The sequence below is a fragment of the Cynocephalus volans genome, chromosome 12 (genome assembly GCF_027409185.1).
Source record: "Cynocephalus volans isolate mCynVol1 chromosome 12, mCynVol1.pri, whole genome shotgun sequence".
Classification (NCBI taxonomy): Eukaryota; Metazoa; Chordata; class Mammalia; order Dermoptera; family Cynocephalidae; genus Cynocephalus; species Cynocephalus volans.
In genome coordinates, this window is record NC_084471.1 from 17,201,188 (window position 1) to 17,219,962 (window position 18,775).

General features: G+C 44.1%; 1 protein-coding gene across 2 annotated transcripts in view; it reads right to left on the reverse strand.

Moving 5' to 3' along the window:
* ABTB3 (ankyrin repeat and BTB domain containing 3) overlaps positions 1–18,775 on the reverse strand; it is a 301,083-nt gene that overhangs the window by 112,758 nt on the left and 169,550 nt on the right. For both annotated transcript variants that reach the window (XM_063075203.1, XM_063075204.1), the window contains exon 2: positions 7,340–7,489. In XM_063075203.1, the coding sequence (XP_062931273.1) occupies positions 7,340–7,489 (150 nt within the window). The remainder of the gene's footprint in view (positions 1–7,339; positions 7,490–18,775) is intronic.

Here is an 18,775-nt window from a genome sequence, read left to right on the forward strand (position 1 = left end):
AAGTGCTCATTAAAAAGCTCAAAACAAGAAAAATCAAAAGGAAGTGGAGAAGAGAAGAGAGTCCGTGTTTTGGGCCCCGGCACGACCTCTTCGCTTCCCCCAGGCGCTGGGACGCCTGGTAGGTGGCGCCTTTTGTCTCAGTGGCACTAACATTTCACCATCACCACAGAGCACTGTTCAGCTCACTCTGTACTGCTGGGCTCCCCACTTCTGTTCTTGTTGTCTCACTTCGTATTGCCTTCTCCCAACTACTGAAGACCTTCGAGGCTGTGACAAAATGCCACTTCTCCCATGGAGATCTCCATGATGCCCCGAGTCTGAATCAAGCCCCCCTTGTCCCTGTGTTCCTGCAACACCTGCTAATAAAGTCGAACATGTTGCTTGTTTAATTTTGTTGCATTTCGTAGTTAATTTTCCACACAGCTGCTTCCCCTACTAGCCTCAAGGGCAGAGACCATACCTCACTCACTGTCCTGTTCCAGTGCACCACGGTGGTTAGGGTCATGCTCTTTGGACTCACACTGCCTGAGTCTTAGCCTCCAATTTACCACTGGTCCTGGGTGAGTTATTTGACCTCTCTGTAAGTGGGGAGGATTATGACCTAATGAATTTGTCGTGTGGATTAAATGAGTAATACATATAAAGTATCTAACTGTGGTTTCTTCATCTATAAACTAATAGGGGATAATAATAGTACCTACCTCATAGTATTAAACTAGGAAATGCATATAAAGCATGTAAAGCTCTTGGAACAGGACCTGGTGCATCCTAAGTGCTTAATAAGTATTCAGCACCATTCTTTGTATGGCCACCATCACCACCATCATCTTCATCACTATCACCATCATCACTGCCATCACTGCCACCATCACTGCCATCATCAACATCAACTCCATCAGAAGCTAAGGATGGCTCTGAGGAGGGCTGGCCATGGCAGATGGAGTTGGCACAGGGATTTCTGCAATCACTGGCTCCATTTCAAACCCTGCTCTATACGTGTACTATTTGCTGCTTCCTCTGTCAGTGTCATGAGCCTCAAACCACAAACCCACTTGTCATCAGCTGCCCTGAGTTTAGGTGGCTGCAGTTTGGTTCTAGGAGCCTACTTGAGAATCAATCCACTAATAATTAGGTTTCCCAAATACCAGCCATTGGGGAATCACCATAATGACATCTTCTATATCTGTGTGCAACTGGTACAATTTATTTACTTAATATTTTTCTTTAAATGGGCTCATTCTTTCACACAAATAAATTCATTTTAAAAGGAAACTTTATATCAGTACCATAAATACCATAAATGGAAAACCAATATTTTTCTAGTACTCATAAAAAATACACAGCAATTACAATTAGGAAACGTTTTGCACACCATCTATGATCATCTCCTGTGCCACCCTTTGGGAAATGCTGCTCTAACCTGCCTGACTCAGGCTCATCTCTGCAGTCCTCAAGAAGCTGTTGCTCCTACATGCCAGGTGTGACCACCCTGGAATGAAGGGTCACACATTCCAGCGGTGGGCTCCTTCTGCCCATCCCCATGCTAAGGCAGGCAGCACCTTCACTTCCTTCCCTATGCTTCGTTTCATCCACCTCAGCTACCACTTCCTAAAGTATGTTCCCCAAACCTTCCACAACCCCGGGGGAGGCGTTGTCACCACCCTCTTTTCACAGGTGGTAAATGAGAGTGATTAAGTCACTTGCCCTAAATCACACAGCACACATGAGGAAACCAAGTTGCTCTCCAGCATCATAAACTGCTGTTTAACTGGCCTCACTTGCCTCACCAAAACACCTTCTCTTGAAAAATGAAGAAAGAAAGAAGCAAAGAAACAAAGAAGAACAAAAAGTCCACGTACAATCCAGGTCATTAGGTACAGAGTAATGAGATATTTGTTTTTATGGACAAGAAGAGATGGAGGAACAGAGATGGAACAATAGAAAGCTGAACTATGAATGCAGTGGGAAGTTTGCCATTCATTCAGTCATTCATTCATTCATCAAATATTTATTGAGTCCTACTGTGTGCCAGACATTGTTAGGTACTGAGGATGCAGTGATGTTCAAAAAAGTCTCAGATCTCATGGGATTTATAGCCTTGGTAGGAGAGACAGAAAACAAATAAATACATAGTATGTCAGGTGGTAATAACTGCTAAGGAGAAAATTACAGCAGGAAGAGGGTATAGAGAGTGATGTAGGGAGGGGTAAGCTGGGGGGTGGTCATAGCAGGGCCTCTTTGAGGAGGTGACATCTTAGCAGAGGTTTGGATGAGGCAAGGGAGGAGCCTTGTGAATATCAGGGGAAGAGCTTTCCAGGCACAAGGAGCATCAGGTGCAAAGGCCCTGTGGTAGAAGTGTGAGCATAATAGTCAACAAATATCAAGAGGCCAATGGCCCCTTTGTCACCTGAGAAGGTTACAGGTATATCCTAGGGGCTGGAGACAGCAGGACTCTCTGAAAAGAGCCCACCTGTATTTCAAACAAGGAGAAAGACTCCTTTATACAAACAAAAAGGTCTGCTTGTGTGTGTGTGTGTGTGTGTGTTTTTAAAAATTTTGGTGACACTGAGGAGAGACAACCCAGATAATCTTTATATGCAGACTTGTAAATTAGTGTCCCTGTTTTGATTGCCTAATTTAATGGGGACAACAAGGTCACAGTCTAGGGTGAGAAGACAACAGGAAGAGGCATTTTATAATGAAGCCCTCGCTTTTTTCTTTTAAACAACAGAAAGTGAACACTATAAATAACACTGTCAAGTGAGCATTCGGTTGGGAGCTTGGGGGAAAAGCTGGGGTGACAGGTAGAAGAGCCAAGACAAGATCTCAGAGGACACAAACATGGAGGTGGATGGGACCAGACTCAGAGTCAAGTTGGTCCCAAAGTGAGAGAAGCCAGAACCTCGGCTTCCCTGTGGCCTTTGTGGCGGAATGGGTCGGCCTGCTTTCCCCAGCCCTTCTCAGGTTCAGGGAGGGAAACCTGGGCTGCCCATCAGTCTCTGAGTCAACTGTGAAGTTCAGCACCTTGCAAATTTCCTAAGGTTCAGAGCCAAAGAACTATCAGCCTATGTGAGTTTGGGGCCCTTTGTGGTATCCTGATATAGCTTCCCAGTCAAGTATTTTAGAACATTCATCGGTTCAGTTCTAGATCTTTGAGTTCAAAATTCAGTTGAATAGAAAATTTAACATTTGATTGGGATTTCATTAAGAGTCCCCCTCACCTGCAGCATCATTTTCTTTAATTTTTGTTTCATAGACTAGTTCACTTCTGGCCATTCGTTTAGCCATTTGACATTCAATGGGTATTTCCGGAGTGGGGGACGTGTTAGGTGCTCAGACTACAAAGCCGATGTGGACACAGCATGGCAGAGGGCAGAAAGAAAAAACGGTTTGAATTACGACTCTGCCACTTACTAGCTGTGTGGCCTTGGGCAAGACATTTATCCTTCCTAAGTTTCAGGTGTTTTATCTGTAAAGTGGGAATAATAATACCTTCAACATATTCAAAGCTGTGGGTACATGGTAGGTGCTTCAGAAGCAGTGGATGTGTTTTAACCCCAAGCCATAACAGGCTGGGCAAAGATAAATGTTCAGGACATTCCTTTTGATCAAGGCAGTTTTGGATTTTAATATGATGCCCTGTGGAAACAAGCAGGGGTTACTGGGAGGTGTCCCGGCCTGCAGGGGGGGTCCCTTGTCTAGGTACCTGGTAATCTTTGTGAATGTTCACGTCTGCAATCTGGTTTGGAGGAGAGCTTCCACAATGCAGCCTGCAGAGCAAAGAGCAGCGCCTCAGAGCTGGATGGAACACAGACCTGCCCAGCACCCTGATCTTACAGACGGGCTCTCAGATCTCAGTGGAAACGTGTGCTGGGTTTCCCTGGAGGGAGTGGAGTTCAGTGGTTAGGTGTGAATGCTTTGCCTTGCGAAGCCGGAATTCAGTCTCCAGTGCTTCAACTCATGGGTGTGGTTGTTCAATTTTCTCTGGCTTCCATTCCCATATCACAACATGGGGATGATAAAAAGAATACACTAGAAGTAATGCCCATAAAGATTTATCATAGTTCCCTAGTTTAACTAATAAACATCGTGTCTCTAGTTGATAAACATTAGCTGCTGCTATTGTTATTATTATTAGCTATTAAGAAAAGGCTCTGCTCTTGACCCTGGCCAGCCACGTCCATTTCAAGAAGAGCAGGATGGCTGGAAACCAACTCTTTCCATCTCACTTTTGCTGGAAAAACAGTGTTTTCTACCATCCACATTGGCAGAGTAACCTTTGAATATGAAGAACAGCTCTCTGTGTACACAGAAAGAGTGAGGTTGTATTGATTCAGACCATAGAGCAAGCCAGTCTAAATTATAGTCAGATCAGAAAAGAGGCAATTTTATTACCTTCAGTCACAGACACAACTTATCAAAGTGCTTCTGTGCACACATTCCAGGGAACTGACTTAATGAATGTATAAAACCCATTTGCAATTAGCAACACCTACTTGTGTGCCAACAATTCATACACGAAAGTCAACACTGAATGACAACAGAGTTTAATTTACAGAGCAAATTGTCCTTTAAAAAATTTATGTGACAAGCCACTCCTGCAGGCTGCCTGCTTAGGTGAAGTGCAGATTTGTTTAGCAAATTCTGTTTCGAAGAAAGCACCAGAATTACACAGGGCCCCTGTCCAGGTGCTAGAGGCCAGGAGGGGGCTTTGAGATATCCCAGCATAAAACTTTGATACCCTAGGGGACACTGCATGTGGGCCACCTGGTTTGAGGCTTCTTCCAGGGTTATGCCCGTGCAACCATGTTCCAACTCTCTAGCCAGAGTCTACGTTTCCAAGGTCATTGGCGTGTCCTGGAAATGAGTGGAGTCCTAAATGTGTGCATTTCTTCTTAGAGCAATGTTTTCCCAAGGGTGCAGTTTGGATCCTCTGCATCTGAATGTCCTGGGAGTGTATTAAAATGTAGACATTTCCTTATCCCATCCCACTTGCTGCAGATATCTCAGAATATCATGCACACAAATCACTACCTCAAAATCATGGAGTCATCAGCCCTGCTGCTAGACCTTGTTATATCATATGCTAATAAAAAAGCATAGAATTACTATATCACAATTTAGATTAAAAATATTTTGATGATGGAAATTTAATATAATTGATTTCCTTTGTAATCCCATGTATGTTATGCATTTAAAAATATTCTGAAACAAGGTCCATAGGCTTCACCAGATTGCCAAAGAGGTCACAGCACCCCAAAATTTAAGAACAATCATAGGATGGACTGGTAGCTGGAAGACCCTTTGACTAGGGACATCTCATGACTTCAGGGGTTGGAATGGAATGGAAGTGCAATTTGCAACTTCAGGTGCCTGGAAGGCAGCTCTCTAATGACCATCAGGGCCCCTGTGGCTTGGACCACCTACCGATTCCCTTTCCAGAGGTACAGGCCACATGCTTCATGGAGGATGCCTGTTCTGGGTATGCAGGGGATTCCTCTGGGAAGAGGCACAAGTTGTGTTCTAGGTCCTCAATCCTTTCATAGCTCAGGATTTGCTGGAAATTCAATATTTAACTCCCACTTTAACATAATCTAGCATTTCTGAGATCAGTGCTCCAATTCCATCAGGAACTAATATTCAGCTTAACTGTTCATCAACTAGATCATAAATAAATACAGTATTATTTTCCTCTAGTTGGTCAGACTCAGAGAGAAAAGCCCTGAATTAGGCTGGCAAATTATTACTCAAACTTGGGACACCCTGACCTTGACTACCCCTCCCTTCTTTCCACCTGTCTGCTCCTTCCTCCCTCCTCTTCTTTCTTCCAACGTATTTCTTGGGGGCCTGCTATGTGCCGGGCAGTATTCTTGGTGTTGGGGTAACATCAGTGAACAAATTGAATATTTCTACTTTCAGGGAGAATATATTCTAGTAAGGAGGGAGAGACAATTAAAAAAAATAAGTCAAATACAGAGTGTGACCGGGGGGAAGGGAGAGGGGAGAGTTGCTAATGGGTACTGGCTTTCTCATTGGGGAGATGAATATATTCTAAAATGGATTGTGGTTATGGTTGCACAACTTGGTAGGTATACTAAACACTACTGAATTGTGTACTTTACATACGTGAACTGCATATGAATTACATCTCAATGAAGCTGTTATTAAAAAACAAAAATATATAGAGTATGTCACAGGGTGATAACTGCTGGGGACAAAAGTAAAGCAGTGACAGGAATGAGTTGTTAGGGACTGAACTTTTGTGTCCTCCCAGAATTCATATGTCGAAGCCCTGACCCCTCATGTGATGGTATTTGGAGGTGGGACCTTTGGGAAGTGATTAGGGTTAGATCATGAGAGTGGGAACCTCATGAAGGTATTAGTGGCCTTATAAGGAGAGGATCTCTCTCTCTCTCTCCCCCCCCCATGTGAGGACACGGGGAGAAGGTAACCATCTTCAAGCCAGGAAGAGGGCTTTCACCAGGAACCAAATCATCTGGCACCTTGATCTTGGACTGCTCAACCTCCAGGACTGTGAGAAATGAATGCCTTTTAAGCCACCCTGTCTATGGTATTTTGTTATAGCAGCCCATGCTGATTACGACAAGGGACCTCAGGTTGCTATACTTTTAAATAGAGTGGTCAGGGAAAGCCTCACTGAGAAGGTAACATTTGGGTGAAGCTTGAAGGTGATGAGGGAGCAAGCCACATGGCCATCTGGAGGAGGAGCAGCGTGGGCAGAGGGAGCCTAAGTGCAAAGGTCCTGAGGTGCACCTGCTATGTTCAAGGACAACGAGGGGCCAGGGGAGAGTGAAGAAGTGTCTAGAGGATGGTAGGGGCTGCAGCAGTTCTGAGGACTTCGGCTTTTCTATGGAGGAGGATTTGGAACAGAGGAGAGATGTGATCCTTACATGTGCTTTCAGTGGATCCCTTTGTGGAAATCAACAGCGAACAGCCACCATTTACAGAGCATTTACTGAGTGCCAGGCACCATGGCAAATACCTTTATGGGCATGAGCTAACTGAATCATCATAACTACACTCTGAGCTAGGTACTGTTATTTTCTCTATCTTATAGAAAAGGAAACTGAGGCTCTGAAAAGATTAGGAACTTGACTTACATTAGTGGCAGAGCAGGGAAATTTATCAGTCCTACCTGGCTCCAGAGCCCTCACCTTCCCCACAGCCATGGGCTCTGTCTTGTGTACATAGCAGGTGCTCAATAAATGGTGTCACCCAACTTGTTACACAGTAGTTCCCCAAGGGGTTGGCACTGGCACCTTGTGGCATGGACAGTGTGACATGAGGCACAAGGGCCACAGAGCCAGCGTCCACTTACTCAGTTCTGCGATGCTGCCCACGCGGGTGGCCAGCAAGGACTGCTCTATAGTCCTCAACTCCGACTGGCTGAACATGGGCAGTTCTCCGGGCTTGCTTGAACGCTGCGGGTCTCGGTGAAGATTCAGGCTGTCTGGAAGGCACAGCACCCCTGCAGTCGGAAGGGAGAGAGAGAAAGAAAGGAAAACAAACTTATTTTTCAGCTAACCAAGGGAGGTGTGCAAAAACTCATACAACCTCAAACAGGGGAGCCAAAGCTCTGGACTCCTCTTAGAAATATATGTCCAGTTATTTGAAAAGGTCTCCTCCAAGTCCTGACCTTGGAGTCATTTAACAAATGGGGACATGTGTTTGGACGTGCGCATTTCCAAAGGACACAACACAGAATCCTCTCCTCGGGCCTGGCAGGGATTCTACGCACTCTGAGGTGCTTCCTGTGAACCTGGTTGTCAGTGCCTTCTTTCTCTCTCCCAGAGGTGACTGCGGTCCCCACACGCCCTGGAAGAACAATCTCTGCTGGCAGTCACTTCTGAGGGCTGGCTTTATTTGCCCAGCAAACTTAACTGTGGGTGGTTGGGCTGTTATTTGTTAGACAGGCTTCTGGCTTTCTCTGTAGAGATATATGTCAGGCAGTAGAAGAATCCTCATGGGCTTTTGTGACTTGTACGGTGAATACCCAAGAGAAACCCTTGGAATCCAATTATTCTCTTCCCTTCCTTTCCGTTCCATAAACATTTAGTGAGAACCTGAGAACTTACTTGGGTAGATTATTCAGAAATACCTTCCCTTCACCACCCCAGCCTCCCTAGGCAGCATTCTTCCTTGTGTCTTGACTTGGGGCTTGACTACTTGACTTACTTTGGCCAAGGGTATGTTAACGAACATGATGGAATCAAAGGCCTGAAAAGCGCTTGTAAAATTGAACTTGCTCTCTTGTTCCTCTGCCTTTGCCATGAGAAAAAAAATACCCTGGCTAGCCTGCTATCCTAAATGGGGCAAAAGACACATGGACAAGATCCAGAATTGCCCTGCAACTTAGAGCTGCCTCTGCTGACCCCCAAACAAATGCTTATTTGGTATACCATTGAGAGAGTGGGACCGTTTGTTACTGACCATTATTATGGTGAAAACTAACAGAGACACCCACCAAGTACCAATCACCAAGGATACAATGAACAAGGCAGGCACCGTGCTGTGTTAAGGGCTGAGGATACAGCAATGGACAGAATACACATAATCCCTGGGCCCAGTGAGCTCCCACTCTAAGTGAAGGAGACAGACTGCCACACATGTAACTACAATGCCATGTGATAAACGCTCTATGGTAGGAGAGGATTAGGAATGAAAGGATGTCTTATCAGGAATCAAAGAATGAGTAGTTGTAAATAAATAGGAAGCATTGATTGAGTGCCTGCTGTGTTTCCAACCCTGTTGGGTATTTTGGAGATGTACAAGAAGCAAAAGGCATATTCAATTCATTTATAAGCTCACTGAAGAGATAAGACTGACATGGACAAAATAATTTCAGAATAATAAGACAGTATCAATATGCAGGTGCTGAATGATTTAGACAAACTGGAGCTTTTCCCTTTCCACTTTCTCCTGAATATTCTACCTTCACACCCAACTTGGCTTGAGACACTGGGGAAAGCAACAATAGTAGACGTTTTTTGAATGAATAATGAATAATGGATGAATAATACAAATGACCATTAGATTTTAATATTCATATAATCAGGAAATTGGTCGAGTAAGTTTTTTCCTAAGATTGTTCTCCAACCATTTTTGACTGTGACTCAGAATAAGAATATATTCATATCACAGCCCAGTACACACACACACACACACACACACACACATGCTTTTCAAGTTTTTTTCATGAAAAATAACACTGATCCTTACTACATGTGATGCACTCTCACTTTTTTCTTTACCACTTCTCTTCTACCTTATTAATAAAAAACGCTGACTACAGCCCCAAAAGTGACTTCATGACCTGCTGATGGGTCGAGATGGGTAGTGTAAAATACACTGTGGACTGAGCTGGTATACAACCTGGCACTAATCGGACAACACAGATCACCGTTTACTGGACACTACCTAGTGCTACACTTCAGGGGCCCTCAGCTTTCAGAGAACACAAGAACCTCACAGAAATGCCCACTATCTAAAGTTGGTCCTGCCTGTCCCTTACCAGCCATGTCACCCTCCTGTTCACCCAGGCAGGGATACATCCTTGCTTCCTCCTGTTCGCTCACCTGCCCAGACATTTAGTCAAGTAGCCGTTGCCATGGCAATGAATCTCGGGCCAGTTCATCTGATGTCCTGGATGTCTCTGACTCTAATTCAGGGACTTACCTGAATTGGAGTCAGGTAAGCCCCCCTTGAAGGGCTCACTACAAAGAGCACCAGATAATCAAGACCCAGTCTGATGAGTGACCTGACTTTCAGGGTAACGAGGCCCTTGGCTTGGGGGACTGGGGTGGTGAGCAGGGAGGCTTCCCAGCAACAGACACCCAAGAGCTGGGCCCTGCATGATGGGGAGAAGAAAGCTGCCCAATCAATAGTGCAAACGACTCAAGCGTTCTTACGGGATTGCTTTCTTGCCATTCACACTATCTGCAGCAAGTTAACCCAGATCTGCACCTTAAAATGTTGCTTCACACGTTAGTTGAGGCACAAGCAAATGGGATGTGGAGTCTAGCACCCAGAGCTTCAGTCCTGGCTCTGCCATTTTCCACTGTTTGACCTTGGGCAGGTCATAGAACCTGTGGGGAGCTCAGTTTCCTCTTCGGTGAATTCCGGTGGGTGTAATAGTAATGGCCTTGTCTCCCTCAGGGGACTGCTGGGCATGGGGGTGTGGCAGGAAAATGAAATGAGAAAATGCATATCAAAATATTTTGCATGTGCTAAGCAAATACTAGGTCCTCAACATATGTTGATGGAGATGAAAATCAGCTGATGTGTATAAACCCGGTTTTGGACTACTTTATGCTCCATCACAAGAATGAACAATTTCCCTTGGAATTATTCCTCCTTCTTTTAAAGGGTTCTGAAATTTAAATGTGAATATACAATTATTCAAAGATGCTTCGTGAGCTAGATTACAGAGATTTGGGAAGTCTGTAATTGATCTAGTTTGCAGAGATTATATACCAGGGTTTTCTTTTCTTTGTTATTTTTGAGGGCTCTATATGGGGTATACACATCGGCTGGAGTTATTTATTTTTTTGTGTAAAAATCAGGGTCAGTAAGAAGGTCCCAGCATCATATTCTAGTGTCAGATGCAGGCCTGAGATATGGACTCCTCATCAATTCCCATTATTGGAGCCAAGGACAGCCATGCCTAGTGATTAAGACCCAAGTTTAAAGACAGAGGGAATTGAGGTTTAAATATGACCTTGACAGACCTAAAGAAAGCAATTTTCCTGCAGAGCAGGTGATCATGGATCCAGGGTCTACCAAGAACTTGAGGGGTCATGGTCTCTCTGAAATTCTATTACTTTGGGGTGTGTTGTGCATTTGTCTAAGGGAGGAATTCATTCAAATTCTCAGGAGTCTATGAGTCCTAAAAAAAATGACAAATCAATGCCTTTGAATGTCTGTATTCCCACCGTTAAAGGTTTCTCTACTCTGGGACTGGCCTGGTGGCGAGGAGTTGCCCAGGTATGTCCTTGGGCCCTGACAGCCAAGACCCCATCCCCCTGCTGCTTTTTGCACACCCTGGACAAAGAACTTCCCCCGTCTCTAGCGAGCTTCTGCATCTGCAAAGAAGGGTTAAACTATCTACTTCAAAGGTTTATTGTGGTGATTAAACAAGATTATATCCTTAAAGTCTCTGGCCTATAGTAAGTGCCTGATAAATACCCTGTTCCCACAAATGTGCAGTTTTGTTTATTTAATGTCTGGATTCAAACAGTCTTGCAGATCATCTTTCCAAAATTTTGTGCTACTGGAGACAGACAACCTTCTGGTTAGGTCATTCAGAACAGAAACTAGGAGAACTGTTGCTCTGGGTGGGGCCCAGGGCCAACCACGTCCAGCATTCTGTTTCGAACGGGGACCATGGAGGCGTGTTTCTGCCTCTCGATATTCCTACCTTCCAATATGCTTAGGATGGCCCCTTGGCTAAGAGAATGCCCTGCCATCCTTTCACGCTCCTCTCGGCTTTCCTCTGTGTCTGCCTTCTATTATTGGACTGGGGAGATGGAAATGCTATTTACTTAAAAAGAGAAAACCACATAGCCCAGCCTTCAGCATTCACCCCTTCAACTCTCAGTGATGATGCTGATGATGGTGATGAAGGAGAGGGGAAGGAAGAGAGCAGCCAACGCTTACTGAGTACTAACCAAGGGCCAGGTCCTGTGCCATGCATTTTACGTTCTTAAAATCACATTTATTTTAATCCTCACAGCCACACAATAGGGTAGGAAATCCAACATTTATTGGCAGACAGAATAAGGTAACAGTTAAGAGCAAAGGCTCTGGGTTCAAACTGCCTGGGTTGGAACCCTGAGTTCATTATTTATTACTCGTGTAGCTGCAGGCAAGTGAATGTAACCATTCCATGCCTTGGTTTCCCCATTTGGAAATGGTAATATTAATGGTGCCTGCCTCACAGGGTTGTATGAGGATTAAATGAGTTAATATGTGTAAAACATTTGGAAAAGTACCTGGTATAGAGGAAGTGCTACAAAATGTTTTCTATTATTATCTCCACTTTATAGGTAAAGCAACAGAAACTTGGAGATTTTCAGTAATTTGCCTAAGGTCACATAGATCCTAAAAATGGAGCTGGGAATTGAACACCCAGTTGTCTGATTCCAGAGCCCGATCTCTCAGCCACTCAGCATACTGCTTCCTGGTTACTCAGCCCCTACTGTCTACAGGAACTCTTAAGGAGGAACATGATTGTACACAGACAGTTGGATCCCTGCCCTCATGATGCTCACAGTGTAACCATATGTGAGTCTTCCCTGGCATTATCACCCAGGAGCTGATAGGCAAGAATTCAAACCTTGCTGGACACTGAAATACTCTTCAAAGCTTCAAATGAAAAAAAAATTCACAATTTGCCCCATGGGACAAAAGACAAAGTCTACAAATATATAGCCTAGATGTATTTCCTACTTTGCATTTGCTATCAGGAAGCTCAGAGCGAGATTTGCAGCCACCGTATAAATAAGGAAATGCAGTTTTTATATTTTGCCTCTTGTCATCTATTGTACACTGTTGTAATGTGTTCAATTGCACATTACACATAAGCTGCCTCAAAACCTTTTGGAAACAAACAAATGAAGCTTAAATGGTGAAATAACTCATTAGCTCTGTTTCTTTTGCTCCCTGGAGTTTTCATATATTTTGTAGTCATTTCCTGAGGGACTTAGGGAATCATGGCTGGTGGGTAAGCAGAACTGTGTAGATTTAGCAGTTATAGAGTTAGGTTTTCTTTACCAGTCATTATTAAGTGAAAACCTCAGGTTCTTGGCACTGGCTTTTCTCTCTTCCTGAACTCTCTTCCCTCGGCTGTGTGCACAGCTTGCTCCCTCGCTCATTTAGGGCTCTGTGTGCTCAAATGTCACCTTCTCAGAGAGACCTTTCTGACTACTCTGTTAAAAATTATACCCTGCCTTTCTCTCCCATCCCCTCTGTTTTATTTTTTTCTTTATGGCACTAACCATTACCTGATACTACGTTATTTATTATTTATGTATTGTCTGTCTGTGGCACTTAATGTAAGCAACCGGGGGATTACCTCCCCCCATGTGTGTTTGGGTGTTGGGAAGGGGGTTAATGGTGTAGCAACGGGAAGGAGCTGGAATCAGGAGATGATTGTGTGGGGCTGTGCTGGGGAAGGGCTGACTATGTCCACCTTGGTACCCTGGACATAGGCTTGGGCTCTGCCTTGTCGGTCTCCGGCTGCAAGAGGAGAATGAATTCTACTGAGTCCTACCTGCCAACCTAACCTGGTCTTCTGTTGTTACCTTCTGAATTTAAAACAGAGGGTCCTGCCCCGGAGCAGGTGCCAGAGCCCACAGTCCCGGACCTCGGTGCCCTGGCTGCATTCATGATGCATAGCCTGTGGGGCGCAGCTTGGTGCTCTGACACTGCTGACCGCACCAGGCAATGACTCTGTCTGTGTTCGTTTTTCAAAAACAATCCAACTGCTGCTTGGATTTTGAAATTTACTGTAACTTTCAAATCCATGTCTGGATCCTGTTTCATTTTTAGACCAACTTGGTAAAAATGCTGCTCTTGACGCCCCGTCCTCCCCAAGCCTCCCTACGATTAAAGCGCATGTGAGCTCTGAGAAACAATAAAATATATAAATAAAGCAGAGGGGCCTGGCATCAGTCTCAGCTTTAACAAAAGGGAAGGAAGCAGCTGGGGTACAGCAGAGCAGCCCTGGAGCAGGCATCACACAGGTCTGGCCAGTTTCAGATTCCCAACTTGCTGTCTCCCAGCTGTGCGGTCAGGGCTCTCGACATGGCTTCTCTGAGCCTATTTCTCTCTCTGTAAAGTGTCTGATACTATCTACCTCCTAGTGGGGCTGGGAGGCTGTAAAGGGATAATATATATAGACAACTTGGCACAGAAGGGGGTCGATAAATGTTTGCTAATAACCTAAGTGAAGTTTTATGAAGCTAAAGATTTAAGAATTCAATAATATAGACAGTGCCAGAAGGCTTTCTTTTACTTTTATAAATTTATTAAGAAACAAGATAGGAAATTAGATTTTTAAAAAATGTTTACACACTGGCTTGAAAACCCCTTTTTATTTTAAGAGACTTAGCAGTAGAAAACAAATTCAGTGCTGGCTTGTCGAACTCACTCGTCTGTGAGAGGCAGGCCCCACTCCACCTAGGATAGCATCTGCTTCCCCAAGGCCCAGATCCAGTGCTGGGCTCCCCTGCAAAGGGTCTCTGAAGCTCCTAGGCTGTCTTGGGTTCGCCCCTCCGTGATGCTCAGCAGGACCCCAGGTACATCTCTGGACTATACTGTGCGCCATGATATATCAGTTGGTGACGGGTCTGTCTCCCCAGCCAACAAGGAGTCTTTGAGGGCAGGAATGTGTCCTGTTGTCTTTGTGGTGCTCAGTGTTTGTGGCTGAATTAAGAAATGATCCACAAGTATCTTCATGTTTTTTTAAGAGGGCCAGCACTTTATTTCCCACGTGTACTTAATGCTCCACGTCTGCGCATGTTATTAAACCCATTTCTGAAAATTCTCCATCTTTGCGTTTTTTACATCTGACTTCCTTTGGTGATTTGCCTTCAGATTTCCTAAGACCTTCTTCATCAAATGTAGTTCATTCTGTGGAACAACAAGACTGTCAGTTACCTCCTGTGCCCTTGTTCCTTCTCTCCTAGGGTTCTGCCTTTCTAGCATTATCCTTGCAACTTCCCCACAAAGTCCTGAGCTACAGCACCTCATGGGGGCTTAAGAGGAAAGAGAGATGCATTTTCCCAGTTTCCTCATCTCTGCAGCTCCTGGAGCCTGGCAAGACTTGTGAACATCTGCTTCAGCCTCCAACTCCTCCTGAGGGATTCAGGGTTCCGTTTCAGAACTTCCAATCACAGAATGGTATTTTAGATCTCTAGCTAGGCCTTGGATAGCTGTGAAAATGTCAGAGGTTGGTCAGATTTTGGAGATCATCTGGCTCCCAGAAGCATGAACTGTGGCCTTCCGAAGTTTTCTGAAAAACATCTTCCTCACCCCCTACACAGCAGTGACACTGTGGGCAGTGACACTCGTGGTGTGATAAAACTCAGCCCTGGAGTGTGACTGATGGAAATTCTGTGCTATAGTCATTCAAGTTAAGAAGGAGTCTTTGACATTTAAATTAACAACAATGGCAAAGACCAGGGTAAAATAACGAGGAGGCAATATCTGACAATATCTGTCTTGCTCTGCATCAGGGTAGCTATGCATCTTCCTCTTGGATACTTGTAATCCAAATTCATTCGCCCACCCATCCATCCATCCATGCTTCTATCCCTATAACTAAGACATCCTTTAATTAATTAACTAAACAATGTTTTTGAGCATTTACTATGTGTTATGTATTGTGCTAAGCAATGGGGGATACAGCAGGAAACAAAGTAGCTGCTCTCATGGAGCTTAGCTTTTATCCATCCATCTACTTCTCCACCCTTCTACCTTCCCATCCATGCATCCATCCATCTTTCTCTCTACCCTTCTGTCAATTTATTCCATATAATGAGCCAGATTGGGACTGTAATAAAAAGTAGGACACAGATCCTGCCTTTAAGAAACTCACAATCTAGTGGGATAGGGACACATACTGAATGTCACAGGTGCTGTAAGAGAAGTCCACCCACGCCACACTGATGGCACAAATAGAAATGGGGTATTCCACCTGGGTGGCATCCCAGGAAAGGCTTCATAGATGAGCTGACCTAGGATCGGTCTTGAAAGAAGAGCTGATGTTCATTAGGTCAACTAGATGGGGGGTAGGGGAGAGGAGGGAATAGGAAAGGGCAGACCAGAGGGGACAGCAAACACCAGGGCACAGAGGCAAGAAAACTCCTGGTGCATGTGGGGATTGTAAGACGTTGGCTGTGGCTGTAGCACTGTGTTGCAGTGCTCAGTGCTGGATCACAGAAGAGAGCATGGAGGGGCCTGAGTGCCTTACTGAGAGGCTTAGACATCATTGCAGGGGGGTGGGAGCAGTCGAGTCCCCTGGGAGCTAACTCTGTTGCCTCATTTCATGCTTCTATGAGGTCATGATTCATTGCTGGTGCTCTGGCCAGAATGACCATCAGAGATGCCCACACTCAGTGAGAGATATGACAGAGGCAGAGGTCAGCACCCTGCTCAGGCTGCCAGTGGACCCAGATCAACAAGTTGCCCCACGTCATTCTCTGCCTCTCCAATCTCCTGCACTCAGGTTGCTGCCTGTGGGTCTTTTCTGGCTCAGCAGATGTCTCAGATTTGAACTCTGGCCTTCCTGGACTCTCAACACACACCTGATCCTTCCCCATCCCTGTCTGTGCCTCTAGAGTGCAAGCAGGCCCCGGGTGTGAATGGGCAGGACAACTGGCTGGATCCCCACCCCCTCAGCACTCTCCCAACCTCGACTTCCAGCCCAGACTGACCTTTGGCTTCCCTATCCACATATTGAGAAAATGCAGCAAGTCGAAAGTTGCCCTCTTTATATCCCAGAGCCCCTCTTTGCCACCCCACTCCCATCTTGGCCATTTATTTTTAAAATATAAGCTACTTTCAAAATATTAATTATAAAGGTATATGTGCTCATTTCAAAAAATCAGTAGTAAGAAGGGATAAAACTATAAACTGAAAGCAACCTCCTTTCCTCTCCTCGCACCTAGTCTCACTCTCCAGAGGAAGCCACTGTTTCTGTGTAAGATTCCAGAACTTTCTATTTTCATTCATTAATTCATTCACTCACTCAACAAATAATTATTAAGTGCAAACAATGAGCAGGTTCTACAGGGACAAAGGTGTGAGCAAAACAACACACAAACTCTACCTCCATGGAGCTTAACATCTGGTTGGGAGGACAAAACTCCACCAAACAACCACACAAATAACTGCACAAGTACAGCTGTGTACAGCATCATGGAGAAAAAGCATGCATGTGTAAACCAGACCCTGACCAACGTGGTGGCTGCAGAATTGTATCTAATTTAATTTGATTTCACATAATTACAAGCAGGACAGAATTTTTTCATGATTATTAGCATCTGTTTTCCTTTGTTTGTGAACTGCTTTTGTATATTCTTTGCCCAGTTTTCTATAGAAACATCGAATTCTCGCTGATTTGTAAAAATTCTATCTGAAGGAAATGAGCCCTTTGCCTAACATGTGTCATGAACACATATTTTCCCAGTTTGTTATCTGCCTTTTGAGTGTGTTTACTGTATTTTACTAAGTAGAAGTGTTTTCATTCAATGCAGGCAAATGTATCAGTCTTTCTTTCTAGGGGTTCTGGGTTTGGGAGTATATTCAGAAAGGCCCTCCCCTACTCAAGATTATTTTAAAATATTAACCTGTTTCCTTCTGGTAATTTGGTTTCATTTTTAATATCAAAACTTTGATCTGCCTGGAGTGAGGTAGGGATCCAGTTTTTGTTTTTGTTTTTCCCAAGTGAATACGCAATTGCACCTGTATTTGCTGACTAATCCATCTTTTTCCCCACCGATTTAAAAGAATTCCACTGTATCATGTGCTTTATCTCCAGGTATAGTTGAGTCTACATCAGTATTTCCTATTTTATTCCACTGATCTAGTTTTTTCTGTGTCAGAATCAAACTGTTTAATTATTGTAGCTTCATAAATGTTTTAAAATCAGGTAGGACTGGTCCTGATATTACCTCTTCTTTTTGAAATATATTTTGAGGTTCTTTAGCTGTTGCTTTTCCAGATTAATTCTAATTCTGATTCATTAAGTATCTGAATCCGGTTCAACTGGTGAAGTTGACCACACTTCCCTAGAAAGGGAAGAAGGAGATGATAAGCAGTAGGAGAGATGAGGAGGTCTATGTCCATTTAAAACACCTTCTGGATTCATTATTTGAATACATGTTCCCTGAAACTAATTTAGCTGTACCTTTTCCTGTTGCCAACTCTCCAATTCTACTACATCTCATAGAGACTTGTTTAATAAACACAAGTTGAATTAATGAATGAGTCCTGGGTGTTCTGAGTAGAGTTCTCAGTGGAAAAAAAAAAGATTTCTAAGTCCTAAAGAAAGGTGTTAATGCCATATTAGCACCCCATTGAGGATTTCTCCCTGTTACAGAAATGAAAGGGGGCTGAAAAAATGGAGAGATTTCACACCAGCTGTCAGAAGTATTTTATGCCAAGGACAAATATTCACAGATTTGTCTCATCCCAGGGATATCTAGAAACCATTTCCAGGTAATAGCAAGGATACCTTCTATAGTGGAAGCTGGGGTATCTGGCAAGCTTCCACCTGGAAATCTCTTTCCAGGGGAACTTCTGCAGAGTAAGAGTGTGAGGATCATTTATATTCATACGAAGGCCCCTAAGGCCTGTAAGATCCTGAGTCACCCAAGAAAGATTAAATCATGTTCGACCAAGCTTTAGTGTTAAGTATATTTAATTGTATTCTAAGTCTTCGAAGACTGATTATCTTTAATTAAACACCCTGGTGACTATAGATTTATTACTTATTTGATGTGATATAGTGAGGAACTGTTCCCTGGAATGTATAATAAGTTGAAATACCCTATGGCTGACTGCACAGAATGACAGAGGGGGGTGTGTGTGCGCGTGCACGTGTATATGGGCATAGAGGAGATTAGTCCAGCATTTTGAGAGCTGGCTTAATGATACTGTTAACATAGCGTAGACATTAATGGCACAGAAAAGCATAAATCTGCCATTTTCAGCCGTGCATGACTATGCTGATATAAATAACTAATAGGCC